The sequence below is a fragment of the Tigriopus californicus genome, chromosome 10, assembly GCF_007210705.1.
Source record: "Tigriopus californicus strain San Diego chromosome 10, Tcal_SD_v2.1, whole genome shotgun sequence".
In the NCBI taxonomy this organism is placed as follows: domain Eukaryota; kingdom Metazoa; phylum Arthropoda; class Copepoda; order Harpacticoida; family Harpacticidae; genus Tigriopus; species Tigriopus californicus.
In genome coordinates, this window is record NC_081449.1 from 10,773,989 (window position 1) to 10,799,636 (window position 25,648).

The 25,648-nt window shown below is 43.8% G+C and overlaps 2 protein-coding genes across 3 annotated transcripts; one reads left to right on the top strand and one right to left on the bottom strand.

Annotated features, from left to right (window-relative positions):
* Positions 1 to 914: 914 nt before the first annotated feature.
* LOC131888947 (8-oxo-dGDP phosphatase NUDT18-like) lies at positions 915 to 18,577 on the top strand. 2 transcript variants are annotated; one of them, XM_059237910.1, is made up of 5 exons: positions 915 to 1,737; positions 7,722 to 9,764; positions 14,960 to 15,110; positions 16,165 to 16,373; positions 17,959 to 18,577. In XM_059237910.1, exons 2-5 carry the CDS (start codon positions 9,540 to 9,542, stop codon positions 18,376 to 18,378), a joined length of 1,005 nt encoding a protein of 334 aa, XP_059093893.1. In that variant the 5' UTR covers positions 915 to 1,737; positions 7,722 to 9,539; the 3' UTR covers positions 18,379 to 18,577. The 2 variants fall into 2 exon arrangements, with proteins under 2 accessions (XP_059093893.1, XP_059093892.1); XM_059237909.1 differs by lacking the exon at positions 915 to 1,737 and adding an exon at positions 2,634 to 2,953.
* Positions 18,510 to 22,776, bottom strand: LOC131888944 (choline dehydrogenase, mitochondrial-like). The gene is made up of 7 exons (XM_059237904.1): positions 22,600 to 22,776; positions 22,292 to 22,493; positions 22,029 to 22,227; positions 20,706 to 21,566; positions 19,422 to 20,350; positions 18,863 to 19,348; positions 18,510 to 18,800 (listed from the first exon to the last, which is right to left on the bottom strand). Exons 2-7 carry the CDS (start codon positions 22,326 to 22,328, stop codon positions 18,607 to 18,609), a joined length of 2,706 nt encoding a protein of 901 aa, XP_059093887.1. The 5' UTR covers positions 22,329 to 22,493; positions 22,600 to 22,776; the 3' UTR covers positions 18,510 to 18,606.
* Between the last annotated feature and the right edge of the window lie 2,872 nt (positions 22,777 to 25,648).

The window sequence follows — 25,648 nt, forward strand, 5'->3', positions numbered from 1 at the left end:
AAGTCAGCTGTCGATGACATAGATTGGAAGTCTTATGATAGATAACCAACGATATGAGGGCGAAAAATCCACTTGGTTCTTGATGGTGACGGGTTACCTTATGATCGGTAAAAGCTGACTTTGACGTAAACTAATTGATCCAATTTGAATCACATTGAAGCTTGGTGTTAAGGTGATGTTTGGCTGAATGAAATGTTGATGGATATCGATCGACGTAAACAGAAAAGGCACCAAACACTGTCATGTTTTTAGACTCCTGCCTATGACAAAACCCAGTGAATGGTGCCAAGAACCGAATTTGCCACCAATAAACTCTGACCCTTCGTACCTTGATGTTTTAAGGTAAGTTTTGAACAAAAGAGTGCAATTGTGCCCGTGGAAAAAGTTGGAACAGAAAGTAAATCAACGCTTGAAACGAAGTATGATCAATAACATGTTGACACATAAATGTCTGGATTCCAGAAGCAACTAACGTTTCTTTAACATCAACGTTGAGGAATAATTACCATTCAATTGGGCCTCAAGCCATTTTTCCGGGTTGTCGATCAAATCAAACCTTAACGGTATAGTTTATGAGCAATGTTTAAATAGTTTGCATTTAGAGCGTGCTATGAGGTATCTTCATTTTGCCCGTCATCAGGGTTTCTTAGTTCAACCAATGGCATAGACAATTGTGCAAACTATCCTTTGCTAAGCCCGACCGCAACTTTGTGGGATAAAAGTCATCTGGTACATTATTACCAATAATGAATGTCCTATCATCTGTGTAGAAAGATGGTTCAAGTTCCTTATAGGTCCACAGATACTTTCCACAGATGCGTTAAACATTCATCAATGTCGAAATATTGAAATCACCTTGCGCATTTCCTTTAAAATTATCTTAAACTTGATTGCTCGGTCAACTGTAACGAAATTTTCCTGTATCCCTAGACTCTTATATCTTGAAGTCTGTGCTTTATCTTACGATGATCATTGCACATGACAAGCCTAGCAAATCATATATATATCGCGTTGCTGTAACGAATCATTCATTCCGTGAGCGAGTGACGCGTATCTCGCACGTTGTGTATTTGTTTTTCTTTACTTAATCTCGGTGAAAGTCGAATGCAATTAGAAATCAGTGACAAATTTCCATTAATAAAAATAGTGGCACAGCCACAGGGCAGTCAGGCATGCAACGTCATGAGCGACCGAAGAATCGCCTAAGGCTACTACATACCTGCATGGCAATGCCAAGTTGGGAAATCAGATAGTTTGAGACAGACGTATCACCTCTCGAAATCATCCCGCGATCCTTTCTTGATTCGATCATCCCATCATTCATTCGTTAACGGGACAGAAATTTGTCATTTTTATTTGCAAAAGAATTTGTCCATCAATAAGCCTTATTTGTGGGAAACTTTCGTGAGAACTCAGAGGCGATACACATCGAAATATTTTTTTTTTCATTTTTTGTTTTTTATCTTTTCCCATCAAGGAAGTCTCAAGTCAAAGGACCTAATCACACTACTTTCGCCTTGATGCCATTAATTATAACCGCTAGAAAGGGCCGTGGTTCACTATAACATTTGTGCTCTAAAAGAAAAGACACCAATAAAACAATGGTCCCTTTTCAAACCAATTCTCTTGGCTTCCTAGGAGATGCATTGGAATAAAGTGAAATCTGATTAAATCTGCATGATGATCCAGAATGCACCTTGGCTTCGATCCGTCCTGTACAAGTATGGAGCAATGGCGGTACGTTCAGAAAATCCATTACAAAACGTGTGTGTCCATTGCTAAAGAGTTTTGGCTTCCCGACTCTCTTACGTACATGTACGCTCTCTTTGAACACGACAATTCGGTGGTTTAACCACCTGTTAATCCTCGCCATAGATTACGTCAATGAACATGTATGGGATGTACTACAGGACTTTACCGTTTGACTTGTTGTAAGAGAGTCACGCTCGTAAAATTCTCCATCAATGGCAGAGTTTGAATGAAAGCTTGTTGGTTCATTGGTTGATCGTCTTCATCCTGATGCCGATTTGGATGGTGTCCCTCGGCACCTTCGCAATCTGTGGTTTGCTATAGAATTCTGAATCCATACTTTCCGCGTTACTCGATGGATTGTATGAAAGATGGTAGACGTACGCATTCGTGATTCTTTCCCTGCCTTTTGAAATCCATATTTGATTGGAGCCGTCACAGGCCCTTGAGAACGCCATTCACAGAACGAACGTATCTAGTTGGTTTGGAGAATGACAAATCAATAAGGCAGCAAATCAAGTAGCCTTTCAGAGATACCTTTGTCAAGTCAGAGCACAGACTTGGCGGAGGTTTGTCATCAGCTGAGCAAATGCCACCCGCACAGGGTCGTTCAACCAAAAGCCTCGTCATGTCCATCAACAATGGAATAAATCAGTCGAATACACCCAACGAGCGGACACACAAGCGTTGAAATCCGCCCATCAAATCCCCTCATTTCTACAGACTCACGATGGCAATATGGTGTTTATTCATAGTGTTGGGTGATTTAACGTAAATCTAATACAATTATGTTCCGGATGAGCCATGGCTGAATGGTTTAGCGACGCATGGAGGGATCCAGTAGCGTGCCCTGCGCAACTCCTTTTTTTGACTCTCCTCTCTAGTTGTCGCTGATGAGTGCGCAACTTCACGAGAGTGACTCCCGAATGAACTTGGAGTGTATGCCACAGGAAAAAAGGACGACTGAGTGGTGAAGCGAACCACACGACGGCGGTCGTGGAAAAAAATCGTCTTTGGGATGAGTTGCTTCGAACCACTCGAGGTACGAGGAAGACGAGGATGCTCCTGAGTCTTCCAAGTGTTATTATCGTTTCAAGTGAACCACTTCCGACAATGTAGTGAGTGATTATAAGGAATTCTGTGCCGGACATGGTCCTGTGCCCTCGTCCGAAAAAATGTGACCCAAAGCGTCAGAACGAATCAGGTACGAGAAGCGCGATATTCTTTTCCACGTTCCAGGGAATTCGAAAATTCTCTCACCTAGGCACTCCAGCCAGTAAATCCTGAGATTGTGAAAACCGCCCGTTCTTGTGAACGAGATCATGCAAATTTACATGGAAAACAACTTTCATCGAGCTTCAATTGCGGGAAGGAACAGATGCCAAATGTTCCACCTTTGGCTGTGCTCTTCTTGCTAGGAATTCGATGACGCCAAAAAACGCGTCGACGTCGATTTCATGTACATTCGCGACGGAACCGTTCGATTTAGTTGAATCCGTGTTTTCCTCTCCATTGCTTGCTTGAACTAATAATGCATCGCCGAATTATCATTTACTCATGTAGAACCAAAGGCATTTCCAATCTGTAATCAATGGAATCCTTCCGTTACAAAAAAATGGTGGAGGGCACCTTTTTAAGAGCCCTCTTCCGGAAAAGGAGAAAAAGGTGTATCGAAACGTGAGGAGGACCTCAACGATCAGCATCAACTTCAACATGGAGTATAATCTGGACGTCCCTTTTTCCGATATCTCTTTTTTCCTTCTCGTTTACTACATTTAGACAAGTCACAGATTTATTTCGAAGTGACCTATTAGACGTGAGAAAACTATCAATCCATTGCCGTCGGTTGCAACCATGTTCGCATGGACACGGTGCCGCAGAAAGGTTCAATTCCTCACAATTTCTCCCAATTTTGAAACAATCGCCAGGGAAGGTACGACAACTCACCAAGGCAAGATCGGGCCAAACAAATCTGACACATTCTCATTCATTCCTTCTTGGTGGGTCCAAGGGGTATTTTGTGGTGGGTTTTTTAACACGTCACCTACTGAAATTGAATGCAAACTCATCGTAGCTTTACTAGGTCAGTCAACTTGAATTGGTGCTTCCACTGAACAAAGCTCACAGTACAGACTCGTAAACTACACGTTCGTACATAAAGCTACCATTGAGAGTACAGCGTGCAATGTGGCATAATGTATGCAAGCAATGAACCAGGTGGACGAGTTTCAGACAATAAAGCACGATTTGAATGAAAGAAGCTCCAATCTGATCGTGTTAATGAGTCCAAGGTCTTCTTCCTCCAATGCTCCGTCCATTGTTCAGTCAGTCAGTCAGCCACCTTGTGTTTAAGCCTCAACTTGGAAGAAGGCCCTGAGCCAACTTAATTTCTTCATGTCCGATCTAATCATGTCCTGAATACATGAACATAATTGGAACAAAGAGGAACAATCAAAGCAGCCGTAACCTCGCTTCACCCAACGAAAACAACGGCCAAATTGCCAACCATAGCGAGCTATCGTTAAAGGTCTTTTACAATTTTGCCGTTGTGACCGTTGTCCAAGTAACTTGGGATAAATCAAACGGGATTGTGGATGGTAAATGCCAGAATACTGACTCTGTTCATCCGCCTCTTTTAGATTGCCCTTGTTATCGGTCGTTTGACATTTTGATATGTTAATCTTTTTCCATCCGAGCAGTCCAGCTTCGCTATCTTTATCCGTTTGTTTGATGTCATGATGACCTTGTACCTATGCATGGCTTGGCCAAATGGACATGTGTGTTGCTGGAATAGGATGCAGGCAGGCAAATATCCTCAAGATTTGAGGCCCGTGGCTGCCTGAAAAGTGGCCATCAAACAATCATTGATTATTATCCATTTTTGGCATGCCTCTTTGCATCACTTTCTTCTCCGAGAGATCTGATGAAATTGCTTAGTTATGCCCTAACGATACATGATAGTGTCCCTTTAATATGTCTTTTACTTGGCAGAGGAAGAGAGATCATGAGGACCACTTGACTTTTAGGAACAAACCGATCTCGGTCGTTCCAAAAGTTTCCTAATCTAAAGATCAAGATGGCCTCTTCGTCTCCTTCGTTTTCTTCTTCAGTACATGTCTGGTGTGTCTTGATCACCTCGACTTCGTCTCATTTTTGCTTCAGTCTTTGTCAATGTCAATGGTCAGGCGGGAAAATATTTTTCCGTGAAGACACACAACAATGGCTCTTTTCAGGCATTTTTTTCGTGCTTATTCGTTCAGGAATGAATTCCGATAACTGGTACGCTAAATCATGTCAGAGTCTCAGACCACTAGGTGAGTTGGAGATCTCAACGAAGGGGAGCCCATAATAAATAGTTGATAGATAAAATGAAGGCATGTTCAAGGGACAAACGATTTAACCCTTTCTGCTTGAATCGTTCACTTTCAATTATCGAGGAGTTGTAATCGTACCAAACGATTTGACTAGGCTTGACATTTAGGCTTTTGGGAGTTGAATGGAGTTAATAACATGAATAATCACTGAAGTAAGCAATTAAAACAGGAAGAGTGGCCATGTTGAGTTGAAAGTGAAGGAGAGTGATGAAAACCTGGTTTTTTGACCATCTTTCTTGTTCTCCAGTATTCCAACAATCTCGTCAACCGTCTCGAAAATCGACATATAGCTTGACTCGCACAATAAGAACTTACAGCATATGCCCTCTATATTACACAAGACACTAATGCCTAAGGTTGGCCCACCTCTCTTTGTAGACCTTCAGATCGATCCATGACTGGCTTAAAACAGTCACATGTTGGACGTCGAGAGGTTTTGTGTGGTCGTTTCCCGAGTCACCTCGGGGATTCACCCAAAATGCAGTCGAGGTGCTTTTTTTCTCATGTTTGTTCAATTGAGTGCGGGCTTCTTTTATCTTTGCCTATTGAGGCTGCTTTAAGATTCGCCATCTCATGCTCAACTCAGCCTTGTCGTTTTTAATGGTTGCCATGACAGAACCATGTTTGGAGATCGACACAAACAGTTTCCCAATCCATTTGTTGGTTTTAGCACTTCCTCCAGTGTGTCTCCAATAAGTCTACCATCGCATCCGAGGCGGGTTCTTGACGCCATCTCAACCCAAGTCGAGCCGCCGAGGTGAACGACTGGTTTCCTGCTCCAAAAATAGAAGGAATAGCAAAAAATCCCCACAATCATTCAATGCGTCAAACATGCCTATTACGAGTCCTTATTTTTGGCCATGCTTCTCGACCGCAGTCACATCACAAAACACATCATTTTTCTTCTGACTATCATGATTCATGCCATCCATGTTTTCCAAGTCATCATCACGTGTTGACGGAGAATTGACGCAGGAAATTGATGAGAGATCCCATTTGCGTACGGCACAAGTGCACCCATCCAGGTAGAAATAAGTCCCTCTAGTTCGAGTCCCGCACGTACCGGCACAAGTCAATCCACGATGGTTATTGTTGTTGTGATTGTTGATGATGGTGATGCCAGTGATGGGTCCTCCCCAGGATATGACGATTGCGTCGTCTTCAATCTCAGAATAGGTCCTAATCTAATAGCCCGTCAATCTTACTTGAATGCTCATCACATTTGGTAGGTACGCGACGGACGTGCAACCTGTTTCAGTGCATGCGTACAACGACTTGAAAGGCTGCCGACAAACTATCTGAACCAAAAGCAATTGTTCCTTCCGTCTGACGAGTTCCGCTTGGACGTCTCTTTGAAATTCCTCCTCAAAGGGTCTTCTCAAGAACACAAATCTACCCACCGAGATTCAGACTTCTTCCTAGATCCTGTTTCTATATAAAAAAAAATAATGAAAATCATAAATGCATATGCCCCATTCCAAGTCCGCGAACCGCTCACGAACCGAGCGTCCCGTTCGGGAAATTGTTGCCCACACAAACCAATGCATGTCGTATGCAAGCCAATGTGAATGCCACAGAACTTCCACAAACCATTGGTCTCTTGCTAAGACGTGGAGGTTGCCCATGAGTTGTCAGGGCGATTGAAAGTTGATTGATTTTGACAGTCATTGGAGAGAGACACCCCTACTCCCTCCCTCTCAATTAATCTGGATTCCTCAGTTAGGAGTACACCACCCATCGCTGACGAGACATGGACGGATGATTCGTTCTTTGGAACCTTCAGTCAGTCATTGGAGAATGTCTTTTTCTTTTCTCTTTCTCTCTCTCTGTCTCTCTCTCTCTCACACACACACACGCTTGGTTCGTTCAAGTCTTCAAGCTGATGGAGGTGAAGAAACTCGATTGTTACAAATCCAGTTTACGAGCTCACTCGACTGGTTTCCTTTTCATGGTGGAATCCCAGTATGAGGTTGAAATACATCGTAGTTTTTGGTCAAAAGGCGTGATGAAATCCATATCCATTCCTATTTTTCTATTCCCAAATGCGGTCGGACCGAGTTTTGGATTTCAATTGATCTTCGCTGGGGAGCTTACGAGTGCAATTTTTCGACCAAAAAGCCATTCCCAAGTTCAAAGCTCCGATCTCGAAACTTGCAGCTCGAAGTGGGAATTTTCCTTGTTGTTTCTTTTCGTGCCGTTGGCCTTTGGGCCTAGTTTTACTTTGCACCAGGCCTCACTCGCGAGTTCAGGGCTTAAATGCATTGAATAATTCCTAAATTGATATGCACTAAAACAATTGTGATTATACATCCTTTCACTTTGTAGATGAATGGAATGCAGTGCATTCCATTTTCCTTCTTTACTGATTTATTGCTTCGCCATTGTTTCACTCAAATGATATCTTCAACACGATTTCCACAGTCTTTGGTCAGGCAAGTTTATCGCTTTATGACCGTGGCATTATGAAGCAATGTTCAAAATTCTGGAATGTCTTTTTGGCACGTTTGTGAAGACGCTCAAGCGTGCTTGAGGAACCAACCATACTGGGTATGAAATAGGGTTCTAGGCAATGACATATTTTGTACATTTTCGTTTCAGGTTCTCAAGGTCGGGACAAATCCGCCGTCGTTGTCGTTTGTCCGTCAATCCTCGCTTGCTTCCTTTTTCCAACCTGAAAGCGAAACATTTACACCCATCAGTGTCAAGACGGAATTCTGGACGCCTTCAGGCAATGGCCACGACCATCACCGCATTCAAAGATTTCGGTCCCACCTTAGTTGTGCGAGTTCTTGGACGTCTCGAATACAGCACTGACGCTCTCCTCGAGTTGCTCCATCTTCCCATAACATTAGCAACCATCGACGTCAATCCGTACTCAACTGGTGAACGAGCGACTAAGGCAGCGAGTTAATCGTGCTCAACAGATGGATGGTGGGTGAGAGTCCACTGGTTGTCGCGCCGAAACTCTCATGCCCAGCGGTATCAGATTATTCCGTTGTTGCTCTCTCACTCTCTCTCTCTCTAATCTCTTGTCTCTCTCTCGTTGAATCTTTGGATCTCACAGCATTGACCATTGCTCGCGCGCCAACAATCCGACCATACATCCAAGCAGGCAACCAACCAACCAACCAACTAGGCAACACACTAACCAAGTCGACACGTTGCTCGTGAATTCACAAGGCTGGTTTGGTTGACTTGCACCCACCACATCGAATAATATAAAGAAAACAAGTTGTTGGTGGGAGAGGAAAATTTTCCTATTCCAAACCAATCTCTCGCAAGGCTAAGTGCAACACAGACGAGTAGTTCATTTGTGATTCACGGTTCTCCGACGGATTACAAGGCAATCTGGCAAGAAAGATAATCACCCAGTGTGCAAGACAATAACGAGTGTCGAGCCTCTGTGATTCAGGCCCTTGTTGCTGCGTTCACATTTGGAAGATTTCGCCGGTTGAAACCCGCTTGTGGATTCTATTCGAACGATTCCATTGACTCATTGGCTGACCCTGGAAGGAAAATATTTTATCGTCCGTGTGATTGCGGCGAATCAGTGTGAATATACATTCCAAGATATCGAGTGTTCATGCAGTGATCGGTGTCCAGGATCAGGATCATCGATGCAGGCAAACAAGCTGTGAATGAGCCTTGGCTAATCAGAAGACGAGGAGTGCTTCAAGGAAGATCCCTTGATCCTCTGTCTGGAGGCAATTTCTGGGCAATCTCTCCCGCTCTCTCGGTCGGTCGCCCTCACGGTTATCTCCCGACATTCGAAAGAGATCGAGAGCACTCACACACCAACCAACACTACCAAGAACAATCTCGTCGGAGTCCCAAGTGAAGTAACGAGTGTTGCTCAACAAGGTGCTGTGTTTTGGCTCACATCCACCAATCTGGCCATCGCCATTCCAAGCAATTCGAACCCAGATTGCGTTTGCCAGAGCTCTGGGCATCTTCCCCAACTTTTTTTTCACACACATAGCTCCTCGTGGGCTTCTTGGCCAACATCATCAAATTCAGAACGAGACGGCTTTGGAAGCTAAGAACAAGAGGAGACACAACCGCAAAAATTTGGCTTTCCTGGTTTATGAAAGTGGTTAAGTGCAATAGTGGTTGATAGTGGCAATTCCCCTTTTTTTCTCTTAACGTTCTAATCCAACCGGCAAAATTCTCAAATTCAGATACAGAGGTCAACAGCACGGCAGCAGCAGCAATAGCAGCACCAAAAGCCTCACCTACAAGGTCGACGACGTCGACTCCAGCAACAACAACAGCCACGACGACAATAACAACAACAACAACAACAACAACAACAACAACAACGACCTCTCTTATCCGAACCGCAACCATATCCACCATTTGAGTGGTTCGCGGCCGGCTCAATCGTTGTCCTCGTCGCTCACGTCGTCCTCCACAGACATGGATACCATTCAGAATCACTTGGCGCTCCTCTTGGATGCCAAGCCCTACGAGGAGATGTACGAGTTCTGCGACTTCTCCATAGCGGATCAAAACGAGGCTGCCATCTCGAAAGGCGTTCAACCCGCAGCCTCGTCCGAGTACAAGCCCGTTATCCAGAAGTCTATCACTTACATTGTTGCTGCCGTGCTGGTCAATGACCGTGGAGAGGTGCTTATGATGCAGGTAAGAATCAGGAGCACGATCGAGCTAGCTGTCGTCTACCCACGGCCAGATTTAGATCTAAAGAGCGTTTTTATGCTTAAATGGACTTTGAGGTATCCTAACAAGATGCTCGCCAAAGGGATCATTCCCAAAATTTCGGAAGTGGAGTCCTCTTCCCACACGCTTATCATTGCATGCAGTCAGTCGTACTCGATGGACGTTGCAGTCAGCGATTTAGTCTCTGAAATTGCCCAAGCATGTATAGAAAAGCAGGTTGGACGAACGTCGCAATGGCCAACTTGAATTTTCCCCTTCACGCCCTCTTTTAAGAGGCCAGTTGGAATCCTCTTTCAAATGCCACTCCCAACGTTCTTTCTCTCTTGTTCTCGAGTCACTTGAACAATGACTCTCTTCTCTTGACCATAATTTTGTGCCCCAATCAACAACATGATCGATGAAATCTGGTTCTCCTAAACCGGTTGAGTACACTCGTGTAATTCAGTCTGAGTTCAATCGAGTACGATCGGGTGATTGATTAAGTGCAGTAGTACATGTACGTAGTCAACTGACACTACTCTACAGTAGTATGGAATACCTACGGTTTTTGCTAGAATTATGTGCCGTTGAACTTCATTTGAACACGTAGTCAATGAACTGAGCCGACCTAACTCACTTTTGGTCGATATGTTGTCGGGCATTTTTCTTTCTGCCCAACCAACCAACCAACCAACCAACCAACCAACCAACCAACCAACCAACCAACCAACGACCCCAAGCAGGGTTCTCTCGAGAAAATAAGGTCTTTGAACTGGAATGAGATGATAATCAGATTCAGGCCATTCATCATCATAGACTGACAGAATTCGCGCAAAATTAGCTCCATCACTTTCAACCATACACCAGCCCAAAGTTAGATTGAGTACGTTTAATAACTTGCACCCAGCACATCTGGTTGGTTGAATCGTAAGTAATTGAATTCCAATTAAATGAAACTCATTCTACATATTGTGCAAGCATGCGCCCACAACAATGATGACTCAGATTAAATTGCTCGAATACATAAATATGGACTCTGCAAACAGCATGGAGAATCATGTAGAAACATTAACTCTGATCCAAGTAAGACCCAAAAGGTGTATGTTTTTTTAAATAAAATGCTTTGAGATTTCAGTCAAATATTCATTGTTTTATCACCCCCCTTTGACACAACATGAACAGGATACTTGTCCTCGATCACAGTTTTGCTGGCTATGCCGGTACAAACGTGCATGGACGTGTGTGTGTGTGTATGAGTGTATGTAATATGTGGATCAGAATCCGCTTTTGGTCATGAATGATTGGGTCCAGATGAGGAGCGATTGTTTTCCACCCCCGCAAGACACGAGGGCCGGATTTCATACCACTTCCTAGAGCATTGGAAGGAAGACCACGTCAATGCTTGAATCGAGGTTATTTACCGAAAGGTCCTGGACAAGCTATAAAGTGAACCCACGCCATTGACCAAGATGGTAAATTTGTTCTACATTGGTTATGGAACGATCTGGATATCTTGGCATGCACTGCCGCAAAATTATCAGATTGATAATGACAATACGCGTGGCTTTAGCCGTTGCCGTGGTGTGCTTCTGATTGCGGAGACGGTGAGCGCGCCAAAGAAGAGCGAATGCCAGTGAAAGTCTGACGTTGGCCAAGTAATTACTCGTTTCATTCTCCTCTCAAGTGAAAACGTCATGCTTTTTGGTTTTCCTTTTAACCTTTTCTCCCGATCTCTGTTGTTCCGAGCGAGATTCAAATGTGTCTTGGAATTTCGGCTCGATGTTATCGATGCCATCTTGAACAATTTGTCCGTTAAGCGAACCATCAGGTGTGCAAAAATCGTATGACTGAATCGTGCTATCAGTTCCGCGTAGATCTAGGCCAATGTCAGTTCGGTCTGTCTGGAATGATTCCATATCGGTTCTTCAATGTACGACGTACAGTATCTATCGGTCTTGGAAGTGCAACAATCTTGTAAAACAAGCACAACTTTGTTCGTGGGTGTTCTTTCCTTTCACCCCCAGAACATTGCGAGCATTGTACAAATTAAAGCAAATATCCCACTCGCCCTTGGTTTTTTTGTCGTTGATGGACGAATTAAAGGCAAGCGTGTCGTTCTCACATAAAAGTTCGATCTCCTCGTTCCCGGTAATATGTATTGACACTTGGACTTCCAGTCATTCTCTACATTTCCACAGTGACCCCCCCAACCCCTGGTCTCATTTGGCTTGAACAAGCTAGGTGGTGGCCTTGCCCTCCAATGATACTAAAGCATTCGAAAAAGGGCCCACATTCTATTTGGATTGGCATTGTCAATATCAATAGAGAGAACAATTGAGTAATCACTGGCTCTTGTGCCTGTATGTAAGTAGAGATTAGAGTAATGCTAGACGTAGCACAAGGCCCAGGGATCCTTTCAATTCGGTGGGACTGACTGTTTACTAGTGATTGATTGACAATCCGTTTCATGGCAACTTGGAAGTTTGGAGCCGGCCAAAGAACAAAAGGAATAGAATTTAGCTAATTCAATCCGAGCTCTTGAAGTTCAGAGAATCCTAATCCTAAATACTTCTTTTGTCCCGAGTGCCTTATGTACGGAGTAGATCGAGGATCCTGGCTTATCCTGGCTCCGGATGCAATGGTAGCCTTCGCACACGGGAATTCGATGAAAGCCCTTGGCCAACTCGTTTTAGATTCGTCCATAGATTAAGTCGAAGCCATTCATATGTAGCACGCCGAAATGTTTGCTTGTGAACCAGAATTGACTGACCCTGAAAGGTTTCCACATCCTTCGCTCTTGATCGTCCTTTATGGGCTTTACTTTCAGTGGTAATATCTTGTTAATTGAATAATACCCCACCTACATATAGCTCCTGAATGAGTGAAAAGATGTAGGTACTATGTATGTCCCTACAGCACAATGAATGTAGACTAATGTGTGTCGTACACTATACGACCTACGACGTATTGCAAAGTCTCTTTCGGCCAAGAGTATTGCTTGCGTGCATTTCAGTAACCACGTCTCAAGGAGATTGCATTTAGTTCAAAACTTGATCATGTTTTTATGTACGCAGTCCTCGTGGTCGGAAGAATCAAGAATAATGAGGCTTTGATCCCGAATTCCCGGTCAAATTTACCTTGAAGCCATCCAATCAGTGGCACTCATGACCTCAATGCACGCAGTTTAACCAATGATTTCCTTGTACGTCCGTATGTATGTGGATTGGATCGGAAAAAAAACAAAAAAACAAAAAAGCGTGTCAATTATATTAAGTTCACTCGAAGTCCTCCAAGCTAAAGTGTACCTATCTTCATTTGATGCTTTTTCTCCATCCTAAAGCCTTAAACCAATCACCAGATCTTGTCCTTTCAAAGTCCGGCCGAAACGGTGTTTTGAACTTGTGAAGGGTAATGCAAAAATTATCCTTAAAATGCTTCGATTTAGAAAGGCGTTATGGCTCATGTCAAGAGAGCTGAAGTATTCGTTGCCTCATGAAAAAGAGCAATTAAAGGGCCTAGGATGAAGGCACGAGCAATTAAAGACTAGGATTGAACACTTCCGCTCCAAGGGTCCGTAATCAATGGGTTCATGATCTCAAGGAGGTCATTTACTCACTCCATTCTGTACAAGCTTCTTGAAAGTAATTGTTACTTTCGAAGATTAGCATTTCCTCCACAAGAGCCTTGCTCAACATGCCCCATATTTTCCTGATGAGCAGCACATTGCACTACTGACCTTGGCCCCGAGAGGTGAGCTGGGTGAGCCACCATGCCCATGAATCAATACTAAATCAATTTGAATCATGCCGTTAATTGCCGTGCTTGAAAATTGTATCTCTTGAAAAATGGACGACTTCATGCAAGCATTGCTTCTTGGGTGTTTTCGCATGCAAGTCTTCTCCTACCCTATTGTAAGTACCTATTCGCTCACTCATTCACTCACTTGGCCACTCACTTACACACTCACTCTTTCACTGAGTTCATATAGGTACGTACGTATGTACAGTCGGTCGACCAGTGGTGGCCATTGAAATGAGCTTGTTCTTGGAAGCGATGCCAAACGCATGTCATCCCAAAGATTGATCTTGATGAAAAACCTTTCAAGATATTATTGCCATCACGCTTGAGTGAGTGACTAAAGGAAAAATTGACATTTTCATACTCCGAGCTTTGACGAACTTTCAACATCCCCAGCCAAGAGAGGGATTCAAAAAGCCAGCTTCCCCCTATTTTCCTCCCTTTTGATTACCAGCGTTTGTGCGTGTGTGTGTGTGTCTGTACTGTACATAGGTAATTTTCTGGCCTTGATAACTTAAAGGTGGTGGTAGAGGTGGGATCACCCCTACCCGTATGTAATTAGCAAATTTTGCGCCCAGAAATGAATATCATCGAACTTGCAATGATATCGTGAACTTTAGCACCCACGCCTACTGCCAAACGCATGACAGAGGAAACCTCTGGTATGAGGACATTATTATTGCAAAATTCGAGCCATATGCGCAGGTTTGATCAAGGTGTTGCTTGCCATTGGGAGGACAGTCATTTGCTTTCAAGGCTATTCAGGACATAATTCACTAGCAACGCCGACGAGGAAGCCATTACCATGATCGTGCTCACTCACATTTCACGTTCACGTGAAGTTTCTAACCCATCTTCTTCATCTTCTTGTTCCTTTGTGGCGCTCTTCCTTTTTTCTAATCTCCAGTTGGCGCTTGAGGTGTTCATTGCTTCAAGTCCGGAATAACCACAAAACCAAACACGTGCTTGCTATTTTCTAATGCCTATCTGTGACCTCAAGCTCAGACATGATTGTCGAACTTGCGTTGCAAAAGAAATCCTGGAAGTCTTTAGGGCCCTGAGAGACGTGCATATTCATTTGAAACGCCAGCGAGATCTTGGATCGAAGTGATCCTGATGGAACTTGCCAAAGTAAGATGAGAAACAAGATTGTCGCCTTGCAGTACACTATCCCCAAATGTCGGCTCATATCTAGACGCTTCCATATCCGCCGTGATCTGAGAGGCCCGTGTAGAGATAATGCTAAATGAGGACATGGAGACGGGAGACGACTTACTTGATAAGCCAAACACATCGGGGTCATACGATCTTCGACGCATTGCTTTAAAATACTCGTCTGGACCACTGGATTTGTTTTTTCCACTTCTTTCTTCTATTCTCAGGAAGCAAAGAGCTCCTGTGCGGGTCAATGGTATCTACCCGCGGGCCGAATGGAGCCCGGAGAAGATATCACCGAGGCTGCCCGACGCGAGGTCCTCGAGGAAACCGGTCTCCATTTTGAAGTCACTACACTTTTGGGCGTGGAAACGGCAGGTACGTACAACGTGTACTCATTTGTTTGGATTCATTTTCGGTCAGGTACAGATTCAGAGTTCGCAGGAACGAATAATTTATGCACTTCATGTCAGCATGAATCAAGTTTTTGTCTGGTTAATATTGGGCTCCAGCTGCGTTTACTCGGACCGTGGGACGGATCGAGTGGGTCGAAGCGTTCAAATCGAACACACTAATTGTTTCGTTGTGTCTGAATAGACCATCCTTCTTACCCTGGAGATTGAACAGGGCCTAATTTCTCCATTCTGGTTATTGAATAGACCATCCTTCTTACCCTGGAAATTGAACAGGGCCTAATTTCTCCATTCTGGTTATTCAGTTGCAAGAATGTAGTGTATATATCCTTCATAATTCACAAACTCCAAACTCAAGGCGTTTTCGAGTGGCATTAGGCCATTCATTCTAATCCCGAGAGATCACTTTATTCATTCATTTTCCACCAGGTGTTTTTGGGGTAGATTTGAAGAACCTCTTGATGAGCATTTCTTGAAGGTTGTGGTGGTAGTTTGCCGAGATTGGTTGGAAAAAGCAACAACTAACACCAAGCCTGGAGCGTGAGTGGCCTTGAATTCTGATTCGATGATCACCCGCATTCCATGCATTTACAATAGCATAAAAAGAAGCCAGAAAGGCTCTTTGTGATCATCCGGAAGCGATGCTTTGCAACACTAAACTTGTCGACTACTATTCGACTAATGAGCAATTGGCACAACTATCGCGGCATTGTTGGCTGATAGCACGACTTCGTGAAATTATGGCAATGCAAATGTTGGTCCAGGGTCTCGAAGGTCAAACCCATGATAAAGCAGAAGCCATTTGTACTTCTGACAGTTTGTTCATTAGCCCAAGAACACATCGTGGAGCGATTAAATCATAAATGAATAGATATTGCATGGGCCCACTTCACTCGGACGGGAGTCATGACTTGGCTTCCAATGCCTCCCTCCTCCTCCTCCTCCTCCTCGCCAACTAACCAACTCTAATTCAAGTGCATCGATCAAATTACTTATGGCTGTCGTTGCTTGTTTGTCAGGTGGATCTTGGTTCCGTTTCGTGGTGACTGGTCATGTGACCGGGGGCAAACTCAAAACTCCTGCGGATGCGGACTCGGAGTCTCTGCAAGCCAAATGGATCCAAAATCTGTCGGAATTGAGTTTGCGCGCCAATGACGTGCTCAATATCATCGAGAGGGGTCGACAGTACACACTGCGAGGAGTGGATGAGCCCTGGCATTTGCAACAGGTAATATCATATATTATGCCGGGGACAGAGTGTCCGTGTTCCTTGATTTCTTTCCACCCTTTGCTACATACGTATACAAATAGGGTCCCTCTCAATTAGTGATGGAATAGCTAAAATACAACTTTTCATATTGACCAATCTGAATTCTTCTTTTACCTATTGCCAAGTCATTAGTCATTGCTAATAACAAAGAATTAGCATGATTTAAAATGATTTTTATCTCCTGGTTTGGCCCGAGCCATTGCTCTTAACCTCTTTTCAATCTTTCGGTAGCCATTGTGCCCTTCGCCAAGGACCCTATGGCTCTTAAGATTCCATACCTTACTTAGCACACATGTAGATTAATTCTGAGTTGTACTTTCATGAAACCTTTGCCCCGGCCAAGAAGTGGTTCTTGTTCGCCTGGCCTGGGAACGAGATTAGCCTTCATTTCCATGTTTTCGATAATTATTATAAACTCCTACAAAAAATGTTGTTTGCATCTCGAGCAGAAATTCGAAAGGGTTGCACTAACTGGTTTTCTTCTCAATGCTGAGGCTTGTTTCTTAAAGAGATAATAAGTAGTTCGGTTGTTGACGAGTTCAAGATCTGAGAGTTTTGAACTTGGTTTTCGGATTTACTGAAGGAGTATGTAGCTAAAGTTGGTCCTGAGCATTGATTTCCATGTATTTTTGAATATCGCGCACCGTAGGCTAGTATTCTTAGGTTGGTCCATATCTTTATGAAAACCATTTTTCGGTCGACAACTCATACACGTTGACCGTAAGATCACCTGTAAGGACTATAATAAAAGAACCCAGCAGCACTGATAATCAATAAAGGTGCTCAATATCGTCCTTATGTCCAGCTGAACGCTTTTACAACGGGCCTCTGTTGCGCGGTTTGGCACATCCGAATCGTCAAACTTCTTCGATTTCTGCTCGACATGAAAACAACAATTTCGCCGGAGTCTTCTGATCACCTTTACTGGACTACGTTGCTGGTGCATTTTGGTGGTTGGTTCCAGGGCATAAAGCAAAGAAGCCACAAAGAGGGCTCTCACAAATGGCACGCTTAGTTGAAAACCGAACAATCTAATCTCAAGATCTTAACTCTTCAGAAGAGAGTTCGTGGATGTTGGCTGACTTCCATATCGACCCGATTTTTCAAACTAAAACCCTAGAACAACTTTTGAACGATTGAGAATGGAGAAGAGGAAGGTTGATGTGGTTCTTAGGGCGAACAAGAACCACTTCGTAAACCTTGACCAAGGGTTCATGGAGCGATATCCAGAGAAATCCGTGCTTACAACAGGTTTAGTGCTGCGGTTCTCGCCAATTAAGGACCCCATGAGTGATTTAACTATCTTAGAGCATTTGCATTTTTTGTCATAAAAGATGCAAAACTTCGAGTATGTAATAAATTTCGTGTTTTACTAATTGGGTCTGGCTGGAAAGCCCTATGTAAGACGGAGTGACTCGTATTTCTTGCCTCAATTCAAATTGCTTGCACCTCTAATGTGGTAATTAACTCGACAATCAAACGTTTTAACCCGAGCGATCAATTAACGACAAAATTACGAGTGTCTTTGGGTATTTTTTTTCAGCTTCCGGCTATCCGACCACACAACAAGCTCCTGCTTCGCCTCGTCATTCTTTGTCGGAAGAAAACCAACAATCGTGTTCACGTGCTCATAAGCGAAAAGACCTCGGCTCACCTACCCGTTTGCGAGATCAACCCCACGCGATCCGTTCATTCCACACTCAAGAAATACATGACGGAGATCTTTGGGGCGGATCTGCCATCCCATCGTCCTCACGGTCTGCTGAGCATCGAACACAGTGGGAAACCCGCACATTCCAACGACGGCTCTTGCTTGACTTTATTGGTATCGATTCGGGTGCCCCTGGAGTCGGTGTGTCTTATTGACAAGTACTCGTGGCTGGAGGTCGAGTCCGGATTGGGCGAGGAGCTCTTACATCGACTGGGCAAAAACCTAACCATTCCTTTGTCGGTCATTCGTTGATCAGGATTATCCGTACTACGTTAAACATTTACACCCTTACCATACCATCCCATGTCATTATCAAAAGGAAAAATTGACTGCAACCCATCAAATGGTAAATCTAAATATCTATTGTTACATAAACACCAGTCTCACACTGTGTTAACTTTCTTTACTCGACAAAAGTATAAAAAATAAAACATGATGTTACGCGACAGAATTGTAGATACAGCTTACTAGCCAGCAGAGTTATGCGCTTTTGGATTGTCTCTGGCTTTTTTTGACGTCGGTCTCGTAGACAGGAACTGGGATGGCAGGCAAGAGTTCTCGACCGCGAATGATATCGGCTGCCCTTTCCGCCAACATGATCGTGGGGGCATTCAGATTCCCGCTCGCCACACTCGGCATTATTGAGGCATCCACCACTCGCAAATTCTCCACGCCTAAACAAAGTAATTCACAAAGATTTCAATCGGTTCAGTTCATCGAGTGAGGCACCCCTTACCCATGACTTTGGTCGAAGAATCCACCACGGCCATGTTGTCCGTGGAAGATCCCATTTTGCAAGTGCAAGATGGGTGATAGGCCGAGTCGGATTTTGCTCGAGCGAATTCGTCCAGCTCGGCATCGGATTGCGTGTCAATGCCAGGCACGAGCTCGCCATCACGGTAGGAATCAAATGCCGGTTGAGCAAAGATTTCCCGACTCAATCTGACCGATTCGCGCATCTCCCAGCGGTCAATTTCGGTGGAAAGGTAATTGGGTTGGATGAGAGGGTGGTCTCTGGGTGACTTGGATTTCAGTTTCACCCATCCTCGGCTAGTGGGGCGCATGGGGCCCACGTGAACTTGGAAGGCCTCCGTGTCTGGTGCCTGACGACCGTGATCCACGACCTGACTGGGTAAGAAATGGAACATGATATCGGGATGCTCCACTTCCGGCCGGCTGTAGGCAAATCCACCCGATTCGAGATGGGCAGTCCTAGCCGGGCCTGCAATGAAATTTCGTTAGATATGCGACAATGGGGTCGTCGGGCTATTACTCCTTTTGATCAGGAACCATACCTGATTGGTTGTAGAACCAATTGAGGCCCACTTGAATCATTCGGGCACCTTTTTGATCACCCAAGAGAGTGACAGGGGATTTACATTTCTGAACCACGTAGAGTTCCAAGTGATCTTGCAGGTTTTGACCTACTCCCGGCACATGCTCCACCAATGGAATATCCATCGATTTCAAGTGAGCAGCATCACCAATGCCGGAGAGCATTAAAAGTTGCGGCGAGTTAATGGCACCTCCACTTAAGATGATCTCTTCACCGTATACTTGCTTCCTCTGTCCCTTGTGTTCATACTCGATTCCAATCGCTTTCTTGCCGTCGAATAAAATCTTGGTCACAAGAACTTCCACCTCCGCGTTTAAATTGGACCTTTCCAAGGCCGGCCGTAGATAAGCACTGGCCGCACTCCATCGCTGGCCATCACGAATGGTCATATCAAACCAGCTCATTCCCGCTTGTTGGTATCCATTCACGTCTTGCGTAAAAGAATGTCCAGCCTGTTGACCAGCTTCCAAAAACACCGAATGTAGAGGGTTATCCCAATTTCTCCGGCTAACATTCAGAGGCCCAGAACCGCCTCGATAGTCATCGCCTCCTAATTGATGATTCTGAGCTTTTTTGAAGTAAGGCAAACAACCAAAGTAGTTCCATCCCTCGGCACCCTCATTTTGCCAACGGTCGTAATCATAGGCGTGTCCGCGAATGTAAACCATGGCATTCAAAGATGAGGAGCCTCCCCAAACTCGACCCCGAGGCCAGTACATCACGCGATTATTACAATGCTCCTGGGGCAAGGTGTGGTAGTACCAGTTGTACTTATCATCACACAAATTGTACATGAGAGCGGCCGGCATGTGAATCTTCCACTGAAGAAGTTTGCTATTTAAGATTGTATCTTTGGGTCCGGCTTCTAAAACGAAGACTGAATTTGAACTGTGAAAAAATGTAAAGGGTCACAATCGAGCGTGCACTAACGACAATGTAGGAGAAAACTCAAGATTGAAAGGAATAAAGCTTGTGTGTGAGATAAAAAAACGTATTTTCTATTTCTCCAAACCTAGGAATAAATTTGTATAAATTGCCGGGAGTACCCGCAGGAAAAATGCTAACTCTCTCAATCAGTCCATTAATACTCTGATATGACAATTGAAATGAATCCTGCTTTTCTTATAAATTCAGATGGTACCACATATAAATTAGCATTATGAGTAATGTTTTTTTGTCTTTTAGCTCTTGTCGTTAGTGCACAGTCACGTGTTTGTGATCTTGATCATTGGTTGTTTCATGCCTGTCTTCTGTTAAACGGTTAGCTAAAACGCAGCCTGCAGAACCAGCACCAACCACGATGTGGCTATAGGTCTTCTCGGAAGAAGAGGAATTAGATGCCCCTGAACACCGAGCGGAGGTGGAGAATGCTCTGAAACTGTTCGCATCATCCCCCGAGGCATGGAGGAATAAAGAGCCTTGGGCAATCTTGGCAATGCCCCGAGACGTGACTTGATGAACCCGGGATCGCACCGAGGTAGGGTGGGGTAGGAGCATATCCACGCATTCTTCCACGTCGTCCACAATCACATCCGCATCTGCTAGATCCGTTTTCCCACCCACGCCCGTGAGCACACCTACGGTCAGACCTAGCTTGGCCTGTTGTCCCATGAGAGTGTCAGCGGGGGTATCCCCCACCATAATTGTGTCCGAAGGTCGGACATTCAGCTTGTCGCAAATGTAGAGAGCATTGTGTGGATCGGGCTTGGGCTTGCTAAAGCTGTCATCTCCGCACACCGACATTTCGACTAAGCTATTGAGATTCTGACGACGTAGGAACTCTTCGGTCCCTTCCCTCGAGTCCGAGGTACATATGGCGATTTTGACACCTTCATTTTTCAATCGGTTGAATAGATCATGGCAATCACCGGTCATCTTAACCTTCATGTCTTCGGGTGTGTCCTTCCACGATGATGCCACCGCCTGCTTGGCCTCAACCTCACTGAATCCTCGGTTTTCGGTGAGCATGGCCTCAATTTTGACTCGAATCTGTGGGTGCGTGTTCTCGGCCAAGGCTCCGATGCGTACTTTATTCTCGGAATGGTCGTACCCGAGAACATCATATAAATGTGTGGACAAATCTTGACCAGTCACAGAGTGCATTCTAGAAGGGTACAGAAACATTCAAGATCAATCATTTGACCTTCACTCAAATTCGTGGACAGATAACACCAATTGAAATTGGAGTATGGCGAAACAGATCAAATAAAGTTTTGTGATAGAAATAGCCATTGGCAGTTTGTTTGGACCATTTGTGAGCATTGTTTCAAACCTAGTAACTTTTAAGTGTTTTCTATATCAAATTCAACCAATATTGGGTTGCATGGCACTTGTTGAACGTAATCCTTGTTAACAAAGGTCAACTTCTTCACACTTTGTGGAAAAGGTTTATAGCAATTATTTGCCCCTTAAACTAATTAGGCTAAGAATAGTAGAGACTGGACAGTTTTTGCCGAAGCCTTTTTTTGTTCCTTGTTTTGCTCCTGTCAATTTATGCGATGACAGCACTTTTCTAAAAGTGCCTACTGGTAGAATTTATTCAAGACATTTCAGAACGTTGACCTACCGTTGTGCCAAACTGGTACACCAAGGAGACCACATGGTGTGAAAGCAGACCAAGGTACCGTCCTTGTCAAAGATAACCAGCTTGGGTTTGAAAAATGATGGCTTCCACTTGGACTCGATTTCTGAGGGTGAACTCACCGAGTACAGTCGAACGAACCCCAAGTGACCCGAACTGACCATGGGGGTGGAAGGCATCAGCCCTGATCATAAATATAACCATGGTCACTCAATTCAAGTTAATATCGAAATTCAAATTCGACTTACCATTCCGAAGTGATTGAAGGCTTCTCAATAAGGCCATGTTGTGTTTGGCCAAACAAAGCTTTCTTCGTTTTAACCTTTCTGTTTGGAGTAAGCGAGACGTTTGTGTATGCGCTTGCGGGAAGGACAACTGTTCCGTTTTAGCCTCCAATCACGACTTTCATAGTCAGAACTAGTCGAGCTATGGCAGTCCTGATGTCTGAGACTAGATGAAAGTGGAAACAATGAACTATATAGCAGCAGCCCAGTACAGGCAAGAGATCCGGAGGGAAGCGGTACCCACACTCTCGGTTCTGCGCAATTTCACCAACCTCGTCGAGGCAGAGCTCTCGTCCTCGCTATTGACCGTGGGAGGCGGGAGTGGGTCTGGCTCCCAATGAAGAGGTTGGTTGGGAGGCTGCTGGAAGCAGGGCCAGGACGGAGGCCTTAGTCCCCCTCTAATGATGCAGGGCTATATGTACCGGTCCGTCTTTGTGTCCTAAATCCAGACGTGGATGGCCTTGAGTGTGTGCATGGTGTGTGGTAGATTGTCGTCGTCGCTATCGTCGTCGTTGTCGCCGCTGACGACAACTCTAAAAGAGGACAAATAGAGCCGGAAACTTTAGGTAATAAAAAGACTTTGTTGACAAGCCCCTTTAGAGCTAGCATTGCAAATAAGACAGGGAAAATGTGTTTATAGATTGCTCTTGATCGTTTTTCACCACAGGTTCTTACTTTCCAATCTATAAAAAGTTCACGAACGGCTATACAAATGGCTAGAAAAGTGAATTAATGTTCTTAAATGGATGTTAATGTGGAACAAACAAGATGTAAAATACTAAAGAGGGTAGCGTTGTTTCCTGCCTTGAGAGAGGTCCTCAACTTGATGTTCCTTCCCAATCTTCGTCAGGGAAAGTTTTGGTAGAGACATACAATTGGATCTCAATTCAACAATATGATCGGTATCACCAAAAAATATTGTTCAATTGAGATAAATTGCTAAATTGAGATCCGTCTGTACTCTAATTAGTATATCTAGGCGTGAAAGAAAGGAAAAAAATGGCCATTGATATTGTACTGTGTCCAAATGCTTGAGGTAACGACACATTATTTTGACAATACTTGAGCATACTTGAGCAAAGATTAGATTGACGCTTTGATCACCAGGAAAATGAGCCAATTACATCAATAAAAATCATCTGCAAATTGCCAAAAATGTTTAATTTTCCTTTTGGAGCGTAAAACTAGATAAAGCTGACGACAGTTAATTTTGTTGAGATAAACTTTAGGTGTACGCTTTTTAACATGAAATTCCCAGTCCTATTGGAAACGGTCTGGAGGCCGATGGGTAAACGCCGATCAGAGGACGCTCGACTTCCAAAGCAGCTCAGGAGGCTGCGATGTTTTGAGCCGAGTTGAAGTGAGGAACGACAAATCAGAGGTTAAAGAGCATCCACCCAAACTCTTAAGTAACCTCTAGCTTATCTTCATCTTTGTTTCATACCTGGAACATGATAGGCCCTCCCCCATGGTCCATAGGGATCTGATGTATGCAAGCTTGAGAGATACAGCTAGAAATATCTCCTAACATTACTTTCAACAAGAGGCCCAAAAAGCTCACGGCCATCTCAGGAGCATTGCTTTTATTTGGGCGTATATTTCCACTAGGGTGAGAGGCAGAGAGACCCGTTCATGCAAAAGTGATTGACAGGACTCGTGTTTGCGCGGCGTAGGCCTGATGGGAAATCGGGCCTATGCTCAAATATGCTTTCACTCTCTAGACTTGAGAGGCAAGTTATTCAGAGACACGTGATCATGTCATGCTCGGTCCCAAATCCGTGCATGGCGCTCTGAGAATACAACTCTCACATATTCTTTGATCTCGGTTGTAGACTGCTTGAAAAAAGGTGTATTCACCATCATCTAATTTAAGAAGTCTTAATCTTGCAAGTTTGAGTGACTGGTGTAGCAGTGTATCAGGAACAATATTAAGCATGCGAAAGTCGGCGATTTCCTTACTTTAAGGTGGACAATATTCTCAGCTAGATTGAAGCACTTTTTGCAGCATTTCGTTGACTTTTGAGTACAATATTATGACTCGCCAATTGCTTAAGGTATATCATTCCTGAGCAGTGCAATATTTGACCTACAGTAAATTTCTCAACATGTTTTTTTAGATAAGTCACACTTGGATTTTTTGTCTAAATGTTTTCTTGAGAAAGGTTGATGAGGAGAATCGAACCAGGGGTAGTACTACAAAACTGCTTTAAAAGTAAAAAAAAATCAGTATTAAGATGTCTTCTCGGCGTTTTTTCGCTGACGCTCACAATTCACAGTCGGGATAATTTTGAGATTCGAGCTTTTTTCACACATAATACAGACAAACAAACGAAGGCATTTGTTTGACATTTGCCTTGCATCTATTTGGATCTTAAAGAGAACCACAAGGTAACCATTGGAAAAAATGGATTTTTTTTTCTTGTAGCTAAAAAATTGATACAAGATATAAAAAAAATGGTGATGCGTTGTGCCATCTATGTGTGCTTCTTTGAACTTGTTGACGTCAAGAGAATTAAATCCTTCAGAAACTAGCGGTCCGTGATCCTTAATCCAACTTTTATTTTCGAATATTGGACTTCCAGCTCTGCCCTAATGTACTAATACTTAGTACACAAAGAACTGGAAGCGATGGCGATAGTTTCGGCTGTTGCATTTTCAAGCATAATCTTTCATAGTACATAAAACTGGTCGCAGAGGCCAGCCAAACTGGTTGCGTTGTTGACGATGGTAACCGTTGCACTGTGCTATCTGCTGAAGAGAGGGACAAAGAGAGCCAATTTGATTGACCCTGTAACAAGACAATTTGTTGCCATTTCAGGTCGGATGATGATGGGTTAAATCTCTGTGTACTTTGCTTCAACTTATTTTAATTTCTAAGGACATACGCATAAGGCGAAAAAATTATGCGGAATTTGGAGTGGCAAGAAACATTCCGTTGCATTATTTTTTGTTACATGTACACCTTGTGTCCTGGCTTTAAGAACTGAAAGTTAAATCATACCTTACCTTACCTGACATCGTCTTAAGAGAAAAGTTTGTGCTAAATGAATATTTTTGAACTTTTTATCGAGTATACAATTTTGGACTAAGATATAGAGTCTCTGTATCTTTGAGATATGTGTCGCGCACACACTTGCAGAATAACTCGGCGTAAATCATTCCAGTTGAGAGTGATAAAGAACAAATTGGCAACTTTGGCCAAGCAATCAATCGAGTGTTTTAGCAAAGAAATAAAGCATCGTATTGCAAGTTAAGGATTTGCCAAAATATGGCAGATCAAAAATCCAAAACATACTTAAAAGGTAGACGGGCGTGTTATAA

What these genes read in the sequence shown, in the direction of transcription:
- LOC131888947 (XM_059237910.1), top strand. Translation starts at nt 9,540, where the DNA reads ATGGATACCATTCAGAATCACTTGGCGCTCCTCTTGGATGCCAAGCCC. An exon ending in GAGAGGTGCTTATGATGCAG is followed by an intron (nt 9,765 to 14,959) that starts GTAAGAATCAGG and finishes TTCTATTCTCAG; the next exon opens with GAAGCAAAGAGCTCCTGTGC. An exon ending in TTTGGGCGTGGAAACGGCAG is followed by an intron (nt 15,111 to 16,164) that starts GTACGTACAACG and finishes CTTGTTTGTCAG; the next exon opens with GTGGATCTTGGTTCCGTTTC.
- LOC131888944 (XM_059237904.1), bottom strand. Translation starts at nt 22,328, where the DNA reads ATGGCCTTATTGAGAAGCCTTCAATCACTTCGGAATG. An exon ending in CCTTCAATCACTTCGGAATG is followed by an intron (nt 22,228 to 22,291) that starts GTAAGTCGAATT and finishes ATTTATGATCAG; the next exon opens with GGCTGATGCCTTCCACCCCC. An exon ending in TGTACCAGTTTGGCACAACG is followed by an intron (nt 21,567 to 22,028) that starts GTAGGTCAACGT and finishes GTACCCTTCTAG; the next exon opens with AATGCACTCTGTGACTGGTC.